Source organism: Ochotona princeps, chromosome 8, assembly GCF_030435755.1.
Source record: "Ochotona princeps isolate mOchPri1 chromosome 8, mOchPri1.hap1, whole genome shotgun sequence".
NCBI lineage: Eukaryota > Metazoa > Chordata > Mammalia > Lagomorpha > Ochotonidae > Ochotona > Ochotona princeps.
The window spans coordinates 81,259,520-81,284,804 of record NC_080839.1 but is presented as its reverse complement, the minus strand read 5'-3'; the positions used below and the strand labels follow the sequence as shown (position 1 = coordinate 81,284,804).

The 25,285-nt window shown below is 55.8% G+C and overlaps 1 protein-coding gene across 3 annotated transcripts in view; it reads left to right on the top strand.

Annotated features, from left to right (window-relative positions):
- The window catches only part of COLEC11 (collectin subfamily member 11), a 98,538-nt gene that overhangs the window by 71,965 nt on the left and 1,288 nt on the right, over positions 1 to 25,285 (top strand). For all 3 annotated transcript variants that reach the window (XM_004582581.2, XM_058668321.1, XM_058668322.1), the window contains exons 2-6: positions 2,502 to 2,547; positions 6,817 to 6,973; positions 9,571 to 9,642; positions 19,213 to 19,284; positions 22,018 to 22,071. In XM_004582581.2, the coding sequence (XP_004582638.2) occupies positions 6,841 to 6,973; positions 9,571 to 9,642; positions 19,213 to 19,284; positions 22,018 to 22,071 (331 nt within the window). In that variant the 5' untranslated portion in view covers positions 2,502 to 2,547; positions 6,817 to 6,840. The remainder of the gene's footprint in view (positions 1 to 2,501; positions 2,548 to 6,816; positions 6,974 to 9,570; positions 9,643 to 19,212; positions 19,285 to 22,017; positions 22,072 to 25,285) is intronic.

The following is a 25,285-nucleotide window of genomic DNA, read 5'->3' as shown; positions in this document are numbered from 1 at the left end:
ACCAGTGGGACTTATACTTCCACAGCATTGGGCCCACATATCCCCCACAGAATCCATCCCAGTCCTGGTTCTCTTCTGTGCTGGTTGGTGTCATGGCCCAGTCTAATGTGACCCATCCCCTGATCTGACACTCACTGTCAGGTACTGGGATCTAGCCCTGCCAGACAGGCCCCCAGCCATAGCTTACATGTGTGCTGGTGTGTGGTGGTCAGCCATGATCTATGCTAACAAGCCCACCCCAGGACTCCCATGTGGCTGGTGCGTCAGTCCTACCCAAAAATATCTTCCTGTTTCTTCCCTCCAAACCACAAGGTCTCAGTCCCCTCGCTTACCTGCGAGTACAATTGCCCTGTTGTTGGGTGTCCGTCAGAATTCACTCCTCATCTACACGTACTGTGGCCTTGTCTGTGGATGTCCCTAGGCAGTAATTCCATACCCTCAAGTCCCCAGAGCTCGCAGGGCCCTCCCCCTGCCTAACAGTGGTCAGTGGGGAGCTAGAGTCCCTAGCAGGAAGCCAGGCTGGCATAGGTACCCCCAGTCACAGCCACAGCCACGTGGCTAGGGCACCCAGACACCTGTGCTGCTGCTCAGACTTACCTAGACGACTTGTGTAGAATTTTAAATTTAAAAAAACGGAAGATTTACTTATTTTTATGTGAAAGGCAGATTTACAGAGAGAAAGACAAATCTACCCACTGGTTCACTCCCCAAATGGCTACAATGGCCAGAACTGAGCTGACCCAAAGCCAGGAGCTAGGAGCTTCTTTAGGGTTCCCCACTTAGGTGTAGGAGCTGAAGGACTTAAACCATCCCCTGCTGCTTTCCTAGATCATAACTGGGGCGCTGGATCAAAAGTGGACTTGAATCAGCACCCATATGGGATGCTGGTGCTGCAGGCAGAAGATTAGCTTACTATGCTACTATGCCCCCTCCCCACCAAGAATTTTAATTTTTTTGTAACATTTTAATTTTTATTTTTCAGACTAAATAAATATTTTTCTTTGAAATCAGCTTTTTTTAAAGATTTATTTTATTTTTATTGTAAAGTCAGATACACAGAGAGGGGGAGAGACAGAGAGGAGGATCTTCCGTCCAATGATTCACTCCCCAAGTGACCACAATGGCCGGTGCTGTGTTGATATGGGTGCAGGGTCCCAAGGCTTTGGGCCGTCCTCGACTGCTTTCCCAGGCCACAGGCAGGGAGCTGGATGGCAAGTGGAGCTGCCGGGATTAGAACCGGCGCCCATATGGGATCCCGGGGCTTTCAAGGCGAGGACTTTAGCCGCTAGGCCACGCCGCCGGGCCCTGAACTCAGCTTTTTATGTTTGTGGTTTTATAAGCATTTAAAAAAAAAAAAGATTTACTGATTTATTTGAAAGGTGGATGGCAGAGAGAGGAAGAGAGAATATCTTCCATCTCCCCCACATTGCTTCAGGAGCCTGGAATTCCAGCATGTCTTCCCTGTGGCTGGCAGGGACTCCTACTTGGCCCGTTTCTCCTCTTTAGCAGAGAGCTGGATCAGAAACTAAGGAACCTGGCCTCAAACTGACTCTGGGGTAAGAGATGCTGATGCAGCGCCTCAGTAAAGGATGCAGGCGTCGCCAGTGGCAGTCTGACCCACTGCGCTACAACACCAACCCCTTTGTGTCCTTTCCAAGAGGGCCTTCCCACCCCCAGCATGAGTGACCTTCAGGCTGCATGGACACAGGACCTGCCCAGCCCATAGAGACTGTCTGCTGCGGTGTGTTCTGCACTGTGGGGTGAGTCTCAGGTCTTCCAGACAGTGGGCAAGGGGTCACTGCCCAGATGTCACAGGTGCAAACGTGCCAGCTGTGTTTACTTGGATCTGGTGTCATGCCTGGTGACTCTTCTCATACTTCTTTATATTCATCTGAGTTTCTACAATACGAGTGTCCATGCTTATTAAAAAACACATATTCATAGATAGGGGCCGGTGCTGTGGCATAGCAGGCTAGCCACATGGGCATAGGTTCAAGTGCCAGCTTGTGGCCTGGGAAAGCAGTGGAGGGTGGTCCAAAGCCTTGGAGCACTGCACCCATGTGGGAGACCTGGAAGAGGCTCCTGGCTCCTGGCTGCAGCCTGCCCAGCTCTGACTGGTGTGGACATTTGAGGAGTGAACCAGCAAATGGGAGAGCTCCTTCTTTCTGTCTCTCTGTCTTACTGTAACTCTTTCAAGTAAATTGAATACATCTTTAAAAACATACAGAAAGAGACGAGATGACAGATGGAGGAGCAGTGCAGAGCAGAGGCGGTGCAGGTGTGAGGTGGAGGGTGCAGGCGCCTCCAGGAGGCTCTTGTCTTTCCCCCAAGCTCAGCAGGGTGGGTTCCCACAGCAGGCTGCCTGCCTTCTGGACAGAGCGCCTGCTATATCTCAAACAGGAAGCAGCTTTCAGATAACAACACCCCCCTCAACCGCCTCCCAGCCTGATTTGCTGGTTTCTGTAGGGAGCTGCAGCCTTGCGGCCCCAGGAGCAGTGTCCTGCAGGACTGGTAACGGGGCAGGACATTCCTGGAGAGTGTGCTCAGGTAGGGGGCAGAGCAGGCGGGCAAAGGCTGGTTGGGTGCTGGGGCTCCGGGGGTGGCGAGGGAGTGGTGCTTGGGTCCAGCAGGAGCTGCTGCCTCTGGGTCCAGAAGGTGCTGGAAGCCCCAGGTTGGGCTCACTCAGCAGCTCTTGGAGGAATCACAGTGGAGTCTGTGGGTGAGTGGGGGTCAAGCTGATGGAGTCATGCATGAGCCAAAGACCCTGAGGCCCAGCAGGCAGAGCTGGGCGGTCTCTGTGGCAGACCTGGACTGTCACCCTGGGCTGCAGCAGAGAGGGCTGAGGGAGCTGGAGACCAGGAACTTTGCTCCAGAACAAGTAGCTCTGTTGGGGAACCCTGGGTGAGTCTTGGGGTGACTCTGTGAGCCCTGTCCCTCCCACTCCCCCTTGTTGAAGCAGGAGCAATGGGGGAGGTGTGGCCTTAAACTGGGATCCCACAGCCATTTCTATGCACCGCTGGGAACCCGAGGCCTGGTGATCTGGTGGTGGTGAGCAGGGCCTGGGTCCTCACGGAGGTGCAGTGTCTTTCTGGTGTGTGGCAGTAGGCAGACAGCCTTGGTGAGAAGCTGGGATATGGCTAGAAATGGGGTACATGTCTCACAAGCTGAGGTTCACCCTTCCTAACGCTGGCAGGGACAACACTGCTGAGGCCACGACTATCTGTGTAGATGTTGGTGTTTGCCCAAGTGTCACTTTCTTTCCACTGTGGTCAGTTCCATTCTCACGGGGCCTTGCGGTCCTCCCCCATTTAGGAAGCTGGCCACCCTGGCTCAGGGCCCTCAGCACCCGGCCAGCCAGGCGATAAGGATGTTGTTCTTAGCAAGGCTCAGTTTATGCAAGGAAATTCCTTGTCAGGGGTCTTGTGTGTGAGCTCCTGACACATGCGGGTGGCACCTGCACTGGGTCTGACTGGGATGATGGGGACGTGGAGCTGTGGTCACCTGGGGGCATCCTGGCCACTCCGGATGCACCCCTTTCCCAACTCCTGCTGAGCGCTGTGGAGCCTGTAAGTGAGCAACCGCGTTGTTTGATTTGGCTGCTCGGGGAGTTAAATCAGGGATGGGTGTCCACACACAGAAGTGGCGCAGGGTGGCTGGCAGAAGCTGAGACTAGCCCAGGGTTTGGGCAGCTCCTGGGCTTGGGCAGGTGACTGGCGTGTGGACTCTGAGCGTTAGGGCATCTTCCTTCCTGAGCTGTTTTCCGATGGAGGTGTGAGTTAGCCTCCCGCACACCTGCCACTGCTGGCCTCACGTCCTCCCCATCCCATGCCCTGAGCACCTGGTGTGGCGGCAGTACACTCTTGCCCGACCACAGTGGGGACTTGGGGGGAGGGTTTTACATGTGCCCACCTCGTGCTGCAGAGATGGGGCTGCTCAGATCAGATGAAGAGGTTTTGCCAACATGGGATGCCATGGTGACAATGGGCAACTGCCTTCGGTCAGCGTCTGGGGCTCCATGTGTCTCAGACTCTCTGGGTGGGCATGGGCTTAGCCCAGAGGTTGGTCCCAACTGGGCTGTGAGTGGGGTCTGCTGAGGTACTACTGTAGAACTGCGTGTGCTGGAAGCAAGGTTCCCTGAGGAATGGATTAGAGAGGCAGTGATGCTTTAAGGGGTCCTTTTGGTGGGGGGCTTGTTCTCAGGGACTGCCCTTGGAAGGATGGTTTCCATGGGACTTGGCTAGTCCCTGGCACAGTGTTTCGGCTTTCCCTGCCTCTCATGTCTGCTTGCCCATGCACCCATCCTGTGCCCGGTGCTTCCCTGTTCTACCTCCTCACCTTGTCCCCACGCGGCCGGGCCTCTCCAACATGGTGCTATTTGGAATTTCCAGCCACCGGAATCATGAGCCAAATAAATTTCTGTTCGTTGCACACACTCACCATGAGTGGCAGGCCCAAAGCCTTGGACCATCTTCTGTTGCCTTCCCAGGCCATCAGCAGACAGCTGGATGGGAGAGGAGAGGCTGGAACTCAAACTATTGCTGTAATATGGGATGTTGGCAGCATTGTAGGTGCAGCTTAACTCCCTGTCATGCTACACTAGCACCCCAGAAATAACCACTTTTTCTGGAGCAACAGAAAGTGGCCCAGCCAGCATGCCACAGCCCTAGCTGGCCTTCCCCACTGCAGGCGGGACCTGGGCTTGGGTCTCTGAGGTGGGCCTCTGTGCCCAGCAGACTGTGTCCTGGCCTCCCTGCCTTGCTTCTGTTCCCATCGGAGCCTCGCAGGCACTGTAGCCACAAAAGTCGAACTTTCCCAGCCACAGAACTGACCAGGCAGTTGGGTCTGGGGGTGGGGCAGGCTGAGCTAAGCCAGATGGGATGTAGGCTGGGCTGGGCTAGCCCTCAACAGAGGTGGGCACATGCAGAAACCAGGGCTGGGGTGGTGCTGGCAGGGTTACTGGGGGTCACCCCAACTAAGCTGCAGCATCAGCTGGTGTGTGTGAGGACTGGGTGTGTGGTGGGCTGGCAGGGTAGGGCTGCAGCATCCATCAATTCATGCCAGACAGGGAGCTGAGGCAGAAGTGAGCAGGCTGCGTCCACCAGCGTATATGTTGGCTGGGGCAGGTGACAGACTGCACCTGACATGCATAGTCAAGTCTGAGGCCACCTCTGGCCAAGTTTCTTGGGGGACTCCCGAGCTGGACTGCTGGACTCAGGGAAAATTATGGGATTTGTTGTCTGATCTTGGAGTATATGTACTGGACATGGGCCTGCTCAGTTGCTGATGCCTGTGCAGTGGCATCAACTGCCTCGGCAGAGGATGGAAAACAGAACAGGTTGGACAGTCCTCCTGGTCAAGCTTTGCAGCATGTTCCTGGGCCTGTGGATGCACCGAGGTGGGCTTGGCCAGGCAACAGACCTTGGAAAGATTTTCTCAACCCTGGAGCAATGATGCTTATCAAAACCACTCAATAACACCCTTGGACACCCTTCCCCACATGGAGGTCTTTAAGGGCGCTGATACAGTTTGACAGCAAGGAGTGTCCCTTCCCCTTTACCCTTCAAGCACAGGAGAAAAATAACCTTGCTCCATAACTCTACCCCTCCCACCCTAATCAGAGACCCACATGGGAATGCATCCCTCTCAACTATGTAGACAATATCAAAAGTATAATAATAATAATACTAATAATACACTCCCCCAGCGGCTCTCCTCTCACCTCTGCTTGCATACCTACTTCAGATCTGCCCTGCGTCCCGCCCAGTGCTCTGCTGCAGTTACCTGTCCGTCTGCTGGTTTCCATTTGCAGTGCCCTAGGAAGAGCCATGTGGCCCTTCCATAAAGCCGTTCCCGTGACCCAGAGCCCTGGCAGGATGGTGGCTTCTAGACCTTCCCCCTCCTGTCCTCCTTCCCTGTGTTCCCACTCATGTGGGGTGTCACCCTGTAGGTGGGACCTTCCCCGTGCCTGTCTGCAGCCACAGCACTGGTTGCAGCCCGGCAGCCCGGCCCTGCTCTTCCCTGATGATGTAAGGGGCTGTGGACTGGTCCAGCCCCTCTACCTAGCTGCAGTGAAGCCTGAATGCTCCTGCCCTGCTCACAGCATGTGGGAAGCTGCACACAGCCCACAGTATATGAGGGGGTTGCACACAGCCCACAGTATATGGAAGGCTGCACACAGCCCACAGTATATGGGAAGCTGCACACAGCCCACAGTATATGGGGGCTGCACACAGCCCACGGTATATGGATGTTGCACACAGCCCACAGTATATGGGTGTTGCACACAGCCCACGGTATATGGGTGTTGCACACAGCCCACAGTGTATGGGGGGGGCTGCACACAGCCCACAGTATATGGGGGGGGGCTGCACACAGCCCACGGTATATGGGTGTTGCACACAGCCCACAGTATATGGGTGTTGCACACAGCCCACGGTATATGGGTGTTGCACACAGCCCACAGTATATGGGTGTTGCACACAGCCCACGGTATATGGGGGGCTGCACACAGCCCACGGTATATGGGAAGCTGCACACAGCCCACAGTATATGGGGGGGCTGCACAGAGCCCACAGTGTATGGGTGTTGCACACAGCCCACAGTATATGGGAAGCTGCACACAGCCCACAGTATATGGGTGTTGCACACAGCCCACGGTGTATGGGGGCTGCACAGAGCCCACGGTATATGGGTGTTGCACACAGCCCACGGTGTATGGGGGGCTGCACAGAGCCCACAAATGTGCAGCACTGCCATGTCCGTGGATTGCAGGATGCTGGGCCTGGGCTGGCATCACTGTCTGCTCTATTCCTGCAGGGGCAGAGTCCTGCCTAGTTCAGGATGAAGTGCAGCCTGGCTTTCTGCAGCGCCGTCTTCAGCCTGACCCTGCTGGCACTGCTGCTGCCGCTCGGATGTGCACAGCAGAATGCAGAGGAGGCCTGCTCTGTGCAGATTCTCGTCCCGGGCCTCAAAGGTAACTCAGCCCTGAGCTCGTCGGTGCCCTCAGGCCAGCCTTGTGGTCATGCTCACAGCCGGGCAGCTGGGCGGCAGGGTGCGAAGATGGCTGCAGCTCCCAGCTAGCGGCTTACTTCGCCGGGCCTGAGCTTCCCACCTGTACAATCCAGGGCTGGACTAGACCTTCCTCGGCCATGGGACTCTACTTCTGAAAGGAGCCAGGAGCAGGCCTTTGCTCTCTCCCGGGCCCTGCATCACGGCACCTGGGGCAGGTGGCAGGTCCTGCCACTGCAGCTCAGGGACTGTCTGCGCGGTCCCATCTCCCCTGGCCCACTGCACAGATGGGAAACGAGGCCCACAGCAGCTTGGCAGCTAACCAGGCCACCCGTGTTCCTACCCTGGATCCTGAGAAAGGCACAGTTACAGAGAGAGCCAAAGAGAGATCCTCCTTCCACTGGTTCACTTCCCACATGCCCAGGGGCCGAGGCTGGGCCAGGCTGAAGTGCGGTGCTTCCTCCACGTCTCCCACGTGGGTGCAGGAGCCTGAGCACTTGGGCCGTTTTCTGTTGCTTTGCCAAGTGCATCAGCAGGGAGCTGGGTTGGAAGCAGAGCGGCCTGGACTTGAACTGGTGCCCGTATGGGATGTTGGCTTTTCCTGCTTTGTTGCGATACAGGACAACACAGGTCCCCACTCATTAGTTTGGAACTTGAAAAGCACCTTCTTGTGAGAAGTTGGCGTGAGAGGAAAGCCGTGAGGCTGTCGAAAGCATGAGTGCCTCTTCTCTCGGAGGTGGCCAGCTTCTGCAAAGACCCTTCCTGCAGGGAGCCCTGTGGGAGGATGGCTCCGAGGGGAGGGTCTTCCAGGCTGTTCTGTCCTTTCTCAGGGATGGTCATGAGCACGTGGGCTGTCATCTGTCAGCCAGTCCAGCTTCTCTCAGCTAGATGAAAGCGGAAAGGCTGGCCGGGCCCTGACTCCAGGAACATGTGGATGGGCGGCCAGACTTCCTGCTGTGCCAGTCAGGCCCCCAGCTGGGGTTTCTCACGCACTCAGCTCCACCCACAGCCTGTGGTGGTGGGAGTGCTGTGAAGGCGTTTATGGCCCCTTTCCGGGTGCTGTGGAGGAGCTGCAGGGTCCCCACGGCCCTTCCCCATTGTACACAGTTGTGCGGGGGCTCAGCCTTGTCTGACAGAGCCTCAGCACCTGCCAGCCCGGCTGGGCTTTATGAGGTGGTTCCAGGGTGGGTACAGGGGTGGCCTGGGGGATGGTTCCTGTAGGATCCAGGCGTGGGGGTGGCAGGGGTGACGCAGGGGTGGGGATGGTTCCTGTAGGATCCAGGCTGGGGGGCAGCAGGGGTGACCTGGGGGGCTGTGCGACCAGGGTGGCCCAAGGCGCTGGTTCCTGCTTGCCTCCTGCTTCCAGCTACTGGCAGACAAGAGCTCCTGATTCTGCAACGAAATCTCAAATACTCTGGGAAACCAATGTAAAGCTCTCAAAGAGCATGGCTTCTATGCATTTGGTATATGTTTGCTTTTTAAAAAGACAAATGAGCCTCAAATCGCATGCTAGGAGTGGTTTAGCCATGCTTCCCTGCGAGTCCGGCCAGCCCAGGGGTCATCAAAGCCAGGAGCCAGGAGCTTCCTCCAGGTATTCCACATGGGTGCAGGGTCTCAAGGCTTTGGGCCGTCCTCCACTGTTTTCCAGGCCACAGGCAGGGAGTTGGATGGGAAGTGGACCAGCCAAACATGAACCAATGCCCTTATGGCATCCTAGCACTTGCAAGGCGAGGATTTCAGCCACTGAACCACCATGCTGGGTCCATATGGTTGTTCTTTTTAAAAATGATTTATTCATTTGAAAGTCAGAGTTATAGAGAGGGAGACTCTTCCATATGCTGGTTTATTCCCCAAATGATCAACATGGCTGGGACTGAACCAGGCTGAAGCCAGGAGCCAGGAGCTCCGTCTGGGTCTCCCACAGAAGAGAAAATGCAGCAGAGGAAATAGGGAAAACCAAGCAGGCACCACTCTTGAGAAGGTCTTATGTGACTGTCACATCCACAGAAGTCACACAGTCACATCTCGACACAGCACATCTCATAGTTGTATGCCACACAACTCGCACACCCACACTCACAGTCACATAGTCACCCCCACATTACACACACTCACACATAGTCATCCCCACATCACACACACCCACAGTCACCCCCACATCACACCCACACAGTCACCCCACATTACACACTCATACCCACACATCACCCCCAAAGCACACACACTCACACACATACAACCACATGTTGTGAGAGGAGTAGTACATAGGAGTGTGTGGTGGAGCAGGGTCCTGGGCACTGGGGAAAGAGACGGTGAGAGGTGGGGTCAGGGTCCTGACAGACGGAGGGGCAACCTGGCGGCCAGGAGTGTGTGCGTGATGAGGGCTGCAGCCCAGGAGGGCATCTGGCAGAGGATGCAGGTGCCCCAGTCAGGAGGGCAGGGAGACTGGGGGCCCCGGAATCGGGGGGAGAGGGGCTGTGCTGGTGGCTGCTCATTCACACCCCACACTGGAGCCCTGTGCTGGCCAGGCTGGGAGCTAAACAGGTGTGCCTTCTTCCACAGGAGACACGGGAGAGAAGGGAGACAAGGGCGCCCCAGGGCGGCCCGGACGAGTCGGCCCCACTGGAGAAAAAGGTACGTGCAGGCCCCGAGCTGCACCTGCTCGGCTCTGAGTCTGTGCACTCCGGAGCAGGGTGGGACTGGTTCTCGTGTTGAGTGTGCACAGAGTGTCCGGGAGCCGTGCTGGGACTGTGGCACAGCCTGCATCCTCCCGGGCACTTGACCATTGCGCACAGGCCTGCGCCTTCACGGAGCACAGCTGGGGCTAAGGGCCTGGGACGCATGAGACGCACGTGTTTTGAGGAGTCTGTTTGTGGTGCTGCGTGGCCCTCCTGACGGCTCCAGCCTGGAGCCCTGGGGTCTGGGATGCCTTTGCTCCCACCCCAGCACCTCCCTCCTGATGTCTGGAACACTTACCCTGCCCCACGACCCTACAGCCCTGGGAGCGGGGCCGAGCACGTCTCTGCTCCCCGGGTGGTTTTCAGGGTACAATTTTCTTGGACTTCCTTTTCTGTCTTTTTCAAACACTCTTTCTGTGGCCCTTCTCTTTGTTCTTATGGGTGCTTTTCAGACATCCGAGAGGGCTTCATAAAGTCCATGGGGAGCCTCTTTAATTCTGCTTTGAGAAGCCTGTTGTGTTTGAGTATTTTCCTGGAAAACCAGTGATCGGGCCTGAAGTGGGTAGCTTTGACAGACAGTCCTGTGCGCCTACCTGTTCATCCTTGGTGAGTAGCCTCTGCCTTCCTCACAGGGGCACCACCCCGCTCTCAGCCCTGGGGAGAGAGTGAGGTCGGTGCATGGGCCCCTGGGCTCCTGACAGAGCCCCACGTGGCCTGGCCAGGGTGGGCAGAAGCTAGTGAGGGACCAGCAGCTTTAACACCAAGGATTTTCTTTCCTTTTTTTTTTTTTAACTTAATTTCGTTTTATGGCACAGTTTCATAGGCTCTGGGATTCCCCCAACCCTTCCCCATGCCCTCCCCCCCATGATGGATTCCTCTACCTTATTGCAGTATTACAGTTCAAATCTAGTCATGGTTCCTTCATTGCAAGCATGTACCATGCGTAGAGTCCAGCCTCTCATTGTCCAGATAAATTTAACAGTTTCTTGCGGAAACCATTCCTGGTCTGAGAGTACAGCTGGCAGAATATCATCCCATCCACTGAAAAGCCACAACATAACATCAACAACAATTTACAACATTATGGAATTAATTGACAATGGTATTGAGTGACCAATATGTTAGGAAATGCAAGTTCTTAACCACATCCTGTGACTGCTTCATTAACATTTCAATTTTAGTTTATATACATCCGGCTGCTACTGAACTTGGTGGATTTTAGGATAGTCCCAACCGGCTTATAACTCTAACTAGGCATATGTGAACAATTGAGACACAAAGCAGTTTTAGGAGGGGTGTGCAGAGAAATCTTCATTACCTTAGTGAGGAGTAAGTAATCTTTGTGTCTTACCTAGTAAGGTGTATGTGAGGCCAAGCTGACCATTTCTTGTCTGTTCTAAGCTTTCCTTATTAGTCTGTCTATCTAATTTAATTTTTTTCGGGGGGAGAGGGAGGGCTTCGGAGCGACCCTGGTGGTCATTGCAAGAGAGGGTGGGGATCCAAAGTTGGAAGTAAGTAAGGACCAGAGAAAGCTCCTCTCCCGGAACCCGAAGGTGGTTTATTGTTCTGTTTCTGAGGCCCACTCAGGGCTCCCAGCTGTTGTTCTGATGACATTAGATCCTGTGAGGAAGGATCTGGGCTTCTTCCATCCCATGTAGGAGATCTGAAAGGGAGTGGGTGACCTCAGAGTTCTTGGCCTATGAGGGTACTCCAGTTCCCTGTGGTCTCCTTGGCAGTTGGGGCATAGCCCTTGGTGCCGGTCCTGATGGTCCTAGGTGAGGAGCACACCAGGGATTTTGTCAGTCGTAAAGGAGGCGGGCAGTGACTTGCTGCTTGAGGGGAGTGCTTGTGCTGTCTGCCCCAGGGCTAAATAGAGACCTTGGTGTTACTTACATGAGACGTGTGGGGCCGCAAGGGCAGCACGCCCATCCTCTGCGGTTGATGAGTTCATAGCCTAGAAAGTGGGTCCTCCCTACTTGCCAACGGTTGTGAACTTGCCTTCGGGATGGACACCAATGCTTGGACTCCATGCCCAGGGGCCAGTGATGCCACCATCTCACTCTGTCCTGCCATCATCATTACCATCATCATTGTCACATCAGCACCATCCTCTCTGGTGCAAGTCACGTGACTGCCAATGTGCACCTGATGTCTTCTGATCTTGTGGGACTGAGCGCCCAGCACAGGGAGCTGGCTCTTCCCATGGTCTGCCATCAGGATTTCTGGCTGGACGCCTGGGGAGGCCCAGAGCGCTCTGAAGGAACTAACTCGAGGAGTTGAGGAGCAGGACAGGGGTCTGGCCAGGGGAATCTCAGATCCTGTGCTTCCCTGGTGAGCCTGGTCAGTCCAGGAGCCACCCAAACCTGGCTTCTATGGGGTCTGGCATCACCGCGGCAGTCATGAGCCGCGCTGTCTTGGGGTGTCACTGCCGCTCAGAGCAGGTTGACAACAGTGGGTTTACTTGTGGGGAGAAGGCATGTAGGAATTTAGAACATCTCCCTTGTGAGGAGGTCAATAGGAAGTGGGCTGACCATGGTGTGCTGGTTGGAAATGAAGGCAGCAGAGCCCCAGCACAGAGGCAGAGCTGATCACCGCGTGACGATAAGGCAGGAGCGTGCTGGTAGCTGGTATTGCCGGATGGCAGGCCTGTGGGCACTGGCATCCCTTCCGTGTTCTTTTCTGTACTTTGAATGTTTTCTGCAATGCACGTGTACCACATTTACCATGCGAGCATGCTTCTGAGGCAGCAACGCCTGTGGCTTGGCGTGCTGACACCGTGGGTTTACTTGGAGGCCCAGGTGCTGGTTGGTTGATGGCCCTCAGACATCATGGATGTGGTGTGCTCTCCCACCGCACACGCTGGCTGCCTTACCCTCGCTTAGCTGTGCTGTGCTGGGGCTCGTCCGTTTGGGACAAAGCCTGGGTGAGCGGTCAGCCTCGGAGACCAGGTACCTTGAGGAGCACTGCCATTGGGTGGACTGGAGGCTCTCCTCCTCCTGCTCTCCCACCTCCGTGGGCCCACACAGAGCCTTAGAACGGCAGGGCTTCCAGAAGGCATCACCTCATCCGCTGGCCACACTAGGCAGGGAGCCCTGCTGGCATAGCCTGACCAGTTCTCCTGGCTTGTATCAGTGCGTGTTCTCTGCCTCTGTGTCCCACTGGGGTCACGTGAGCACATGCAACAGGGTCGTAACCCTTTGACTGTCGTCCCCTGGTATCTACCCCTGCCCTGTGAGGGAGACTGCTTGAGACGCCACATGCAGAGGGACAGCAGATGGCTCAGCGTCTGCCTTGGTTCACTGGCTGGAGCGTCTTCCAGCTGGACCCATGCTGGCGCGATTGGCAGGAATCTCTAATTCTTTTTTTAAAATGAATTAATTATTTTTATTGGAAAGGCAGATTTACAGAGGGAAGGAGAGACAGAAAGATCTTGTGTCTGCTGGCTCATTTCCCAGTGGCCACATGGGCTGACCTGAGACAGTCCGAAGCCAGGAGACAGGAGCATCCTGCCCGGTCTCCCACATGGGTGCAGGGGCCCAAGTTTGGGCCATCCTCTGCTGCTTTTTCAGGCCACAAGCAGGGAGCTGGGTGGGAAGTGGGGCATCCTGGCATGAACCAGTGCCAATATGGGATCCTGGTGCATGCAAGGTGAGGATTTAAACCACTGAGCAGTCGCACCAGGCCGAGGAATTTCTAATTCTAAATATATCTGCTTGTTTGCTTATTTTCATCCACTTGAAAAGCAGAATGGCAGAGAGAGAGAGAGAGAGAGAGAGAGAGAGAGAGAGAGAGAGAATCTTTCATCCATTGATTCACTTTCTAAGTGGTTGCAACAGTAGACGGCTAGACTGAAGCCAGGAACCTGGGACTTCATCCAGGTCCCCCACGTAGGTGCAAGGGCTCAAGCTGTTTGGACCAGCTTTCATCGCTTTCCCAGACCATAACCACAAAGCTGGGTTGGAAACAGAGCAGGCGGAATTCAAACCAGAGCCCAGGCTGTGGCTGGAACTCCCAGTGCTGCGGGGCCCTTCCTGATCTCAGAGGAAGCTTTCGGCTTCGCACCAGTGCAGCTGATGTCGGCCGTGAGCCTGTCACGTGTGGCCTCCACTGTGTTGAGCTGTGGTCCTTGTTGGAGCGTAGGCTATCATTAAAGGGTTGTTGCGTTTTGCCAGATGCCTTTTTTTTTTTTGCATCTATTCATGTGATCATATTAAGTTTACCTGTCAGCCTGTTAATGTGGTGTATCACGGTTATTGATTTGCTTCCAGTTGACTGTGGGCCAGGAGTCTTCTGCAGTGCTGGGCAGAAGTCTGGCATCCCTGCTGATCAGGGAGGTTTTTTGCGCCTTTCAGGCTGGAGTATCAGGATAATGCTGGCTTTGTAAGGTCAGCTCCAAAGTCTCCCCACTCCCTGTCAGTTTTTTGGAAGAATTTGGAATGGCTCGGCGTTAATTCTTCGGAAGTGTTTGCTACGAGCTAGCTATGGAGCCATTGATCCTGCAGTCTTTTTGTTTTAAGTGGGAGATGTTTTATTTACTGATACCGTCTCCTCACTCATCTCTGACATAGCTTTTCTATTTCCCACTGTCCAATCTTGCGAGGTTGTATGATTCTAGGAATTTATTTCTTCCTTTTAGATTATCCAATGTTTTGAGGTGTAATTGCTCATATTAGTCTTTTCTAACACTGTGTTTCTGTGGTTTCCATGGTGATGTCTCCTCTTCCATTTATGATTTTGGATCCTTTCTTTCAGTCGAGCTGAAGATTGTCCTTCTGAGGATATTTTCAGAGAGCAGCTCTCAGCCGTCTGGTTTTCCTGGCGTTCTGCTGGCCTCTTTTCCACTAATGCATGCTCTGCTTGTTAGTTTCTTTTCTGCTAACTTTGGGTTCGGTTGGGTTCCCTCTTGCTGCCTCAGCTGCATGAGTGCCTGGGCGTCTGGGTTGGCAGCCTTTCGCCGCTTTGTCTGTTTCCTGGACACAGCCAGCCACAGCCCTGGGTGCCACTATGTGGCCGTCTTTGTGGGCCAGGGTGAAGGGGGCCTCCTGGGTGCCTCAAAGCCCACTCTGTACCGGGCAGTTTTCCATCCCTGAGTTGTGTCAGGATCAAAGGTGTGCATGTGCTTGGAGCATGTGCATGCACAGTCCACATGTGCCTGCTGTGTGTGAATGTGTCTGTGTGTCTGCACACATGCGTATGGAGTACTGTGGTGGTATTTGTATATGCATGCATGCAGTTGTGTCTCCATGCACGTGTGTGTATTGTGCATGCTGCATGTGATTCCTGCATGCATGTGCATGTGTACTTATAGGCCTTACATGTGTAAGTGTGTGCATGTATGTGCATGCATTTCTTTATGTGTCTACGGCATGGCATGCATCTGTGCACAGCATGTTATGTGTGCACACCTGTCCACATATGCATATGTGAAGTATGGATGCAGGCTGATGCACAGATAGCATGTGTCAATGTACATGGATGTGTGTGTTGTGTGTGCATGGGATGTATTGTCTGCCATCTGTTGCCCTGACAACACAGGCAGGGTACAGTTTAGTGAAGGGTTTGTCTAGCTCTGTTTTGGAGGTTTCAAGTGCAAGCTCAGGAGGCTCCGTCTGCTTGATCTCTGTTGAGGACCTGGTGGTGTGTGGATCCTCAGCGGCGGGGGCACATGTGAGGCTCCGTCTGCTTGGTCTCTGTTGAGGACCTGGTGGTGTGTGGCTCCTCAGCGGCGGGGGCACATGTGAGGCTCCGTCTCCTTGGTCTCTGTTGAGGACCTGGTGGTGTGGCTCCTCAGTGGCAGGGACACATGTGGGGAGAGTGCACACAGTGAGACAGGAAGCCAGAGCACGATGGACCAGGCACCTTGCCTTGTAACCACTCTCTCTCTCTTCCTGGGGGCTCTGTTGGATCTTCCTAGCAGCTCCCTGGTAACCTCAGCACCTCCTACTTGGCCCCAGCTCTGCAGTGGGTGGGTCCTGCCACCTTGACACTGCCAACACATGAGCCTTAGGGATAACCACAGAAGTGTGTGTATGTGTGGTACATGCAGTGTGTAGCACATGTGGTGTGTGTAGCATGCACAGGGGCTTGTGTCCATTGTCTGGACTGTGGTTAGGGTGACCCCAAAGACCCCTGTGGAAGGCTTGGTCCCAGGGTGGTGCTCCTGGGAGGTGGTGGAGCCAGCAGGAGTGGGCTAGTGGGGGCCCCTCAGCAAACTGGGGGCTCTGCCCAGGCACAGGGCTCTGATGAGGGGCTCGTTCTAGAAGCTGGGCTGGGCCTTTCCTCAGCACATGCTCACCACCACCCTTGTTGGGGCTTCACCAAGGGGCCCCGATCTTGGGCCTTCCTCTTCCAAACCCTTCCTCTTTATGCATTTGGTTACTGTGAGGTCCCCAGTGCTTACAGCCAGCTGCAGCTCTGCGTGCCCTGAGGGTGCCATCCTGTAGAGGGCATGGGGCTCCAGGAGAGCTGCACCTGTCTGGTTTGGGGCCCTGCAGGTGTCTGGACCGTTTTCTAGGGACCAGGCGATAGCTTTCTGCTGTATGTGGGGATGTGCAGGCCACACTTGCTGGCATCAGCCCAGGGCAGTGCAGGGTGCTGGGGCTGCCGGCAAGGGCACACTCAGCCTGGCCACTCCTGTGTCTCTCTGAGCCTCTGCCCTAGATGACAAGCTTGGTTCTCTGGGACAGGGATGCCTGCCTGCTCTGGACAGGAGGCAGCCTCTCTGAGAGGGTATGTGGCAGTTCACAGATGCGGGAGAGGTAGCAGTAGCCACAGCTGGAAGGCCTGGCAGGACAGTGCCAGCTCGAGTTGCCCACCGTATCCAGTGGCTCAACCCTGCGTGTCCAGCCCAAGGGTCAGCATGAGCCAGGGCCAGAAGCCGCCCTGAGAACAGGCACAGCACCCCCTGGTGCTTGGGCATTGCAGGGGCCTGGGTTTCTGTCTTTGTAAGAGACCAAGCAGGAACTCCTTACCGGTCTTTGAGCACACTGAGGGACGTGGAGAGCCTGGCCAGGCAGAGCTGCCCATCTGCTGGGGCTAGCTGCGCCAGACACAAGACCAGGCGCAGAGGTCCTGGCGGCTGCTCTTGGTGGCTGCAGCCCTGTGGCGCGGAGCTAGCTCCTCTGGGGTCTCATGGCTCCACGACCAGGCTTGGCTCCCGTGGGGGCTGCTGGCCGATGGCTGCCTTCTTGCTGTGTGCAGAGAAAGCATGAGCATTTGTCTGTCCTCCGCCCTCCCGAGGTCCTGTCACAATGGCCCCACTCGCCTGGCCAAGTCCAGCTCTTGTTTGCCCACTCCCATGGGGGTGCGTGTCCTTGCTATAGAGGGGCAGTTGGCCAACACGGGGCTGGGTAAGAGCTCTCTGCTGGGTGCAGGAAGTCTTAAATATTCAAGTATATGTCTGGATTAAAACAAAGACCTTGAGCACAGGCACCCGCCCACTGGTTCACTCCCCGATTGCCCTGCACGGCCAGGGCTGGGCAGCCAGGCGGAAGCTAGGAGTGGAGAGTCCTGTGCGTGAGCGGGAAGCTGGGGCTGGTCCCACTCATTGCTGTCTGGTATGTGCACCCCAAGCCACATCTCAACCACTAGGCCACACACCCCTCGCCATCCCAGCTCTGGGTTCTTGCCTCACCTCAGCTGACACTGTTTTGGGTATAGTTTGTGTAATCCGTTCCTGCATGGAGCGAAACACTCAGTACCGGCAGTGTCAAGTCCACTGAAGTTACTGCCAAGATATTTTCTGGTGTTTTTGGTTTTATCCTCAGCTCCATGTGCACCTTAACCCTGGGGCTCTGCTTGCCCCCGCATCCTTGGTGCCCGTGCGGCCTCGTCTTTATCCTGCACCTCCCCTACCACTTGCTCTGGCAGGGGCAGCTCAGAGCCTCACAGAACCCCCTCCACTCTTCTTCCTCAGTGCCTGGGGCTCCCCAGGGGCACCCGTCCCTGGGAAGAACCTGCAGGCCCCCAGGTGTCTGTCCCCGCCCTGATTCCTTCTCGCCTGGACACAGCAGCCAGACACAGGGGTCACCTCGCCACTCCAGCTCTTGCCGCGCCTCTGACAAGGTGGTGCTGTCCCTCTTCTGCCTGGGTCTCTGCCCACCGCCTGCCCTGTTAGCCGCCACCTTCGCAGTGCCTATCACAGCCTAGGCAAGGTTTCGTGTCCTCCTCCACCTCCACTCCTGCTCCCCGCTGGCCCTGCGCCCGAGCTGCGTGTCTGTGGCACCTTCTGACTTTTCTGTGGTTTCCTTGGTTCCTGGGCTAAGCCGTTGGTCTTTTCTCCCTGTCACCCCCAGCAGACTCTGGGTCCCAGCGTCACCCACAGTTGTAGGGCCGTCCCCCACCGTCTCTGGCGTCAAGTGGGTGGTGTGTGGCCCACTCAGCCCCAGGAGAGCAGCCCTGGCGCTCTGCTCCTGGGCCCCCCGGACCTGCTGTCGGTGCTTTTCAGCACTGGGTGAGGTGACCATGTGCCGGATTTGTGTGCAGTTGGAGCCAGTTCCCTGAGCGTGGCTGTGTGTTCACGTGTGTCCATGTCCACCAGTGTTTTGTCCTTTGGTCTCTGCCCTGAGTTCAGAGAATGTTGCAGCTACTTAGTCAGACAAGACTGGGGGTTCGGGTTGCCGGGTCTGGGTCACAGGGAATGGCCAACGCCCAGTGGGGCAGCCATCCGGGGCACCAGATGGCTTGGGGGCAGGACCCATCCCTGCAGCGCTTTGCTGTGCATGGGTTGGCCCCTGGGTGGGGCGAGGGCTGTGCTCCTCAGTCATTCTGCACAGGGCAGACACCTGGTCCTGTGGGCCCACAGGGGAGCCAAGCCAGCCTGGCGCCCTCCTGCCGTGGTGGGGAGGAGGCGGTGCGGGAGGGGCGGCCTGGGTCCGGGTACTCCATCTCTCGGAATGCTCCCTTCAGATGTGCAGGGAGCCCAGGAGTGAGCTCACGGAGTTGCAGGTGTGGAACAGGATGGCAAGCACTGCCCAGCTGGGCTGCAGAGAGACCTCCCCTCCTCTTCCTCTTCCTTCTCACACAGTAAAGGGCCCCCGGTGGGGGCTCCTAGGGATGCACCTCTGGCCTCTGTTTCGTAGCAAGCGTGTGCCGTAGACGGCTGCGTCCTTCCACGGAGAAGGCGCCCGAGGGGCCAGTGAAGATGTTCTTGGACAGCCTATGCATGATCAGGAATACATCAAGAATGTGTGTCCCTGTGTACATGTGTGTAGAGGCACCACATGCCCTCTGCACATGTGTGAGTGTGTGGCATTGTACATGTTACCACATCCCCTGTGTGTGAGCGTGTGACGTTGTGCAGGAGGCCATCACGTGCCCTGTGCATATGTGTGTGAGCGTATGACATGCAGGAGGTCTCACATCTCCCCACACGTGTCACAGGGAATGGCCACCATGTCCCCTGTGCACGTGTGTGTGTGTGTGTGTGTGATGTTGTGCAGGTCACCGTGTCCCCAGAGTGTGAGCATGAGTTCTTGAGGAGGCTCCGCCCCCTGCTATCCATCAACCTTGATCTTGTTTTCCACAGGAGACATGGGGGACAAAGGGCAGAAAGGCAGCGTGGGTCGTCACGGAAAGATCGGCCCCATTGGTGCTAAAGGTACTTGTGACTCTCGTCTCATCAGTCCCTCGGGCCTGCTTGTGTTCTCATTCGTGTGCCTGTGCCACACACGCATGAACTAGCACTGCAGCGAGCCCGCATTCTGGGAGTGGCTGCACGGGGCTGGCTCTGTGTGCCCATCTCTGCAGGACCTCGCCCAGTGGGCATCTGGACCTCGCATGCCGGGGCAGGGGCCTGGCTCTTCAGTTGCAGCCTCCTCAGGGAGTTCGAGCAGACACAAAGGCCTCTTGGCTGATGGGTCATGCTCACCAGGCAAGGTGTCTGTCCACCACGCCCCTTTGGGCTGGGGAGAGTGTGATGACCCCTGGGGGAGCTGGGCCCTGCTGGCAACAGCGGCTGTGAGAGTGGCAGCTGAGTCACACGCCTGGCCTCATGGCTGCCGTCTCCAGCTCGCACTGCCTAGGGGGGCTGGGCAGGTCAGGAGCTACTGTCCCCTGGAGAGGAGGCTAGAGCTCTGGACAGCCAAGGGTCACCACTGCTCACCGTGGCTCTGCTCCGTCCTCAGTGTCCCCTCAACAGAACCTTCTGAGCACACTGGACCCTGGGGCACCAGTGGGTGGGAACTCTCTCTGGCACCCCACTGTGTGTTGGCAGTGAGGAGGCTCAGCCGGGGAGGCCTGTGGCTGGCACAGGCTGCACCACTGAGAACTGCAGGCAGCAGGGTGTTCAGCTGTGGTGCTCGGGTCCACCAGGCAGCATGTGGCCAAGGGCTGGGGTGCGAGCAGTTGGCAGGTTCATGTGACTGGTCCTAGAAGAAAGCGTCCTTTAGGGGAAGAGAAGCAGGCCAGTGTCTTAGGGCAGGAAGCCCCCGTTGTAGGAGTGACCAAGCCTTTATTTATTTTAAAAAGATGGATTTATTTGGGGCCTGGCACGATGGCCTAATGGCACCTTGCAAGTGCCAGGATCATATATGGTTGCTGGTTTGTGTCCTAGCTGCTCCACTTTCCATTCAGCTCCCTGTTTGTGGCCTGGGAAGGCAGCAGAGGACAGCCCAGAGCCTTGGGAGCCTGCATCTGAATGGGAGGCTCAGAAGTTCCTGGCTTCAGTTTGGCTCAGCTCTGGCCATTGTGGTCTTCCTCTCTGTGTTGTTTTCTCTCTGTAAGTCTGTCTTCCCAATAAAAATAAATTAATCTTTAAACAATTTAAAGTTTATGCTGCCTGTTATTTTCTCTGAAGATGGATTTATTTGAAAGACAGAGTTGCAGAGGGAGTGGTCCCTGCCGGGTGGCAGTGCAGCACGCCCCCCCGCCCCACAGCCATCGTCGGCTTACGGTCTTGACAGGTTTACTCTATGTCCTTTGCCTGCGTGTCTGGCTTGGTTTGCTGGGTGCAAGGCCTTCAGTGGCATGCATGCTGTGCGGCTGTCAGAACTTCCTCCTGAAGGCTGAGTGCCATGCCTTGCTCGGGTAGACTATGGTTTGCTGGCCTGTTCACCTGCTGAGGGGCACTCAGGCTGTTTCCAGCGCCGGCTGTTCTGTGTGGTGTGTGATGTGCAATGTGCTGGAAGGGTAGTGGCCCCTTTTCCCGTACGGCAGGAGCTGAGGACCGCCATGGCTCACCCAGCAGCCGCTGGCTACCTGCTCCCTCCTAGTCAGCTTGGGCTCCCAGGCATTTTCTAGCCTGGTGCAAGCCACTGCTTGGGCAGAGATTGCTGTTCTGGGAGTGGAATGTGCAGGCGAGGCGGAGGGTGTGCAGGCGAGGCGGAGGGTGCCGCCCTCCAACGGAGACCTCAGGGTCCCCAGGCAGGAGAACGCTGATGCTTTAGGAACATGAGGCGGCTTCAGGAAATTCATGGAAAATGCGCTTTATGAAAAATTCAGGGTTGTTTTCCCGCAGCACAACAAATCTTTAATCTCATTTTCCTGCAAGCTGTTTGAAGTTTGTTGTGTTCACATCACTGGTGGGCCCAGCCATCTTTGGAGCCCCGGAAGTCCTCGCCAGCATCCTGCCGCTTGCTGTGCTCACAGGAGCTCAGGGGCAGCGAGGCCAAGTGGCCCGTCTCACTGGCTGGGTTGCCCTCCAAGATCCACACCACCGGGAGGGCTTCCGCACAGCCAGCCTCTCCTTCGGGTGGCCACCAAGGTCCACTCGGGTCAGACCTTGTACACGGTGAGCCTGCCTGTGTGGCAGGAGGCACACCGGGAGTCGGTGTCAGACCTGGTGACCACTCACAGGTGGGGAGGCCCAAGGGTCTCTGCACAAAGCAACCAGCCAAATGGGCTGCGCTGTCCGGACTGACTCAGACAAGGACCGTCAGGTGACTCCCTTGTCCTGTGCACACGGTCCCTGTACTTCACAGCGCCATGCAACAGAGCCAACTTAAAAGCGTTTATTCATTTGTTTTGGATTTGTGGAGAGAAGGAGAGAGAGAGAATGATCTTCCATTTGCTAGTTCACTCCCCAGATGGGCGCTACAGCGAGAGCTGAGCTAATCTGAAGCCAGGAGCCAGTGGTTTCTTCTGGGTCTTCCACACGGGTTCAGAGTCCCAAGGCTTTGGGCCATCCCCAGATCATAAGCAGGGACCTAGATGGGAAGTGGAACAACTTGGACATGAACCAGTGCCCATCTGGGATGCAGGTGCTTGCAGGGGGAGGATTGGCCATTGCGCCGGCCCTAACATATTTAACCTTAGTGTTCAGCTTGTAGAACAAATCCACTTCTGATCAATGACTCTGACCTTGCCTTTTTCTTTTCCTTTGTTTTGCCTCTAGGTGCAAAAGGAGATTCAGGTGACATAGGGCCCCCTGGCCCCAATGGAGAACCAGGTACAGCACAGATTATCCATGGGTTGTTAACAATCTGTGTTAAAAGTTGCATTTTCCGATGGAAGTCAGGAAGCAAACACGGCCTAGGCCACAGGGAGCACCCGTCCCTCTCAGTCCTGGCCTTGTCCACCCAGGGAGCTGCTAGCTCGGTCAGCCCTGCCCTGTCTGCCATACCCGTGAGTGGAGCATTTCAGGAGTGGACTTCCTTTGCATGAAGGCCCTTGGGTGAGCCCTCACTCCTGGTGACAGGGTCTGTCCAGGCTGGCCCAGGCCATGGAGTCAGGAACGAGGGCAGCAGTGTGGTCGCTTGGCAGTGAATGTGGCGCACAAGTCCTCTTTCTTTGTGTCTTTGCCTTTATCTCTGTCACTCTGCCTTTTAGATAGCTAAATCTTTAAAAAAAAATGAATGGAAGGGGGCTCGGCAGCGTGGCCTAGTGGCTAAGGTCCTCGCCTTGATCCCATATGGCCGCTGGTTCTAATCCCGGCAGCTCCACTTCCTCTCTAGCTCTCCTCCTCTCAGTATATCTGGCTTTGTAATGAAAATAAAATAAATCTTTTAAAAAAAAAATGAATGGAAGGAAAATGAACAAAAACCATCCCATCTGGGTGGGGTGTCCCCCACACGCCCGCAGGACCTCAACACCATCCCACCTGGGCGCCCCAACACACCCACAGGACCTCAACAGGATCCCACCTGGGCGCCCCAACACGCCCGCAGGACCTCAACACCATCCCACCTGGGCGCCCCAACACGCCCGCAGGACCTCAACACCATCCCACCTGGGCGCCCCCACACGCCCGCAGTGCCCAACACTACTGAGCTTGACCTTAATTTTTTCAAAATAACTTTTATTTTTTAATAATGATTACATGGTTGATCAGGGTGGGAAGGATCGAGGTTTAGGGAAAATGGGACGAATTCATTGCTTCCAAATTTGCTATTTCTTCTTGTTCCTGGGGGAAGGGGAGAGACAAAGGGGGAACCACCCATGACTTCACACGTCCCAGTCCCAGGGCTGAGGAACCGCCACCTCACATCAACCCAGAGGCTCGGTGTGTGCATGTCCCGAGGGTTCCGTCCAAGTGGTTTGGATAGTTCTGAATTGCTGCCAATGTCACTGATCTGAGGATGATGTCACCCTCCAATGTCCATTGGCTCCGTTCACCGAGATATTTTGCCATCATCGTTTGTTTGGGGTAGTTGTCCAGTTCTGTTCTTCTTCTGCTACAGCAGAAGTGCTTCCATATTCTCCGTTTACAACAGTTGGCCTTAATCTTTTTTTTTAAAGATTTATTTATTTTTATTGCAAAGTCAGATATACAGAGAGGAAGATCTCAGGTCCGATGATTTACTCCCCAAGTAAGTGCAACGGCCGGTGCTCGCCGATCCGAAGCCGGGAACCAGGAACTTCCTCCAGGTCTCCCACGCGGGTGCAGGGTCCCAAGGCTTTGGGCCGTCCTCGACTGCTTTCCCAGGCCACAATCAGGGAGCTGGATGGAAAGTGGGGCTGCTGGGATTAGAACTGGCACCCATGTAGGATAGGCCGCGGTGCCGGGCCCAGTTGACCTTAATTTTAAATGTATGTTAGAGAAAACTTTCAGGAATGAGAAACCACAAACTCAGATCCAACAAACATCAAGCTTGGGAGTTGGGGCAGGGAGTTCTGGGTTCTGGAGAGCACAGGTCCTGTATCCACGGGGCCTGCCTGGGTAGCACAGCTGGCTGAGGATCAACAAGGTGGGGTGTAGTGGGGGTGCGGGGAGGGAGCTGTTCATAGGAGCTCAGCGAGGGTCCCAGGAGCTCAGGAGGAGCCTGCAGCCTGACACTGGGCGCTGGGCTCCTGGGCCATCACAGGTGCTGGGCTTAGGAAGCAGCGGCCACTAGGGCTGCCTGGGCTCAGCGCCAGGCCCATCCGCACACGGGGCTAAGCTTGCCGAGGTGACAGGCAACCAGGAGTCCTTGTGTCCCGCCCACGAAGCAGGCGCAGTTGCGTGCAGCTGTGCAGGCGTTCAGGACGGCGCCTGCTGCCTGCGTGCCAGCCCTTGTTTCTCTTCTGGGCTCTGCATCAGGACACCTGTGTCACAGCTCCCATAGGTGACGCTGGGCGCCTTTCTGCATCTTAAGTCCCTGCATCTTCTTGTCAGCTCCCTCTAGTCACCATTTAAATACCCTCAAGTACTTCCTTAATTATTGTTATTACCTTAACGATTTGGTTATTTGAAAGAATGAGAGAGAGAGAATCTTCCATGCAGTGCTCCCAACAGCCAGGGCTGGGCCAAGATTAAGCCAGGAGTTGAGAAATCCAAGCGTGTCCTGCCATGGGTGGCAGGGACCCAGGCGCTCAGGCCACCACCTGATGCCCCTCTCCCTTCATGTGAATAGGTGAGTTGGCTTGGCAGCAGACTTGATCCCTGACTAGAACAAAGTGGCTTAACCACTCGACCTCAACGCCCACCAAGTGTCCACATCTTCCAACAAAGAAAATCAGCTTTAGGGGCCAGGCAGCACGGCCTAGCGGCTAAAGTCCTCGCCTTGAACGCCCCGGGATCCCATATGGGCACCGGTTCTAATCCCAGCAGCTCCACTTCCCATCCAGCTCCCTGCTTGTGGCCTGGGAAAGCAGTGGAGGACGGCCCAAAGCTTTGGGACCCTGCACCCATATGAGAGACCCGGAAGAGGTTCCTGGTTCCTGCCTTCGGATCGGCACAGCACTGGCCCGTTGCGGCTCACTTGGGAAGTGAATCAGCAGACGGGAGATCTTCCTCTCTGTCTCTCCTCCTCTCTACAGACTCTACAGTCTCTACAGACTACCTGACTTTGCAATAAAAATAAATAAATCTTTAAAAAAATAATAAAAAAAAGAAAATCAGCTTTAAAAGACCCCAAGAAGCCCTCGCTGACCTGGCCCCTGGCTGCTCCCCACCCTGGGCTCCACCCTCTGCCTCCTGAAGGGCGTCTCCAGGATCCCTGTGGGGACTCAGGTGACCCGTGTCCTCCCAGCAGTGCCTGCCCTGCTCCCACCAGGTTCCCAGGACACTGGCGTCCTGCTCTGCACCCGCCACCTGCTCCCCTGCTCTGGGCAGTCCTTATGTCGTTTTTAGACAGGAGAGCCCCCCCTCGTGTCGTTCCGGAGCCCCATGTCTCACCCTGACCAGGCACCACTCACAGGGGACACTGGGGGCTCCTCACTGCTCACCGCCCCCCACATTCAGA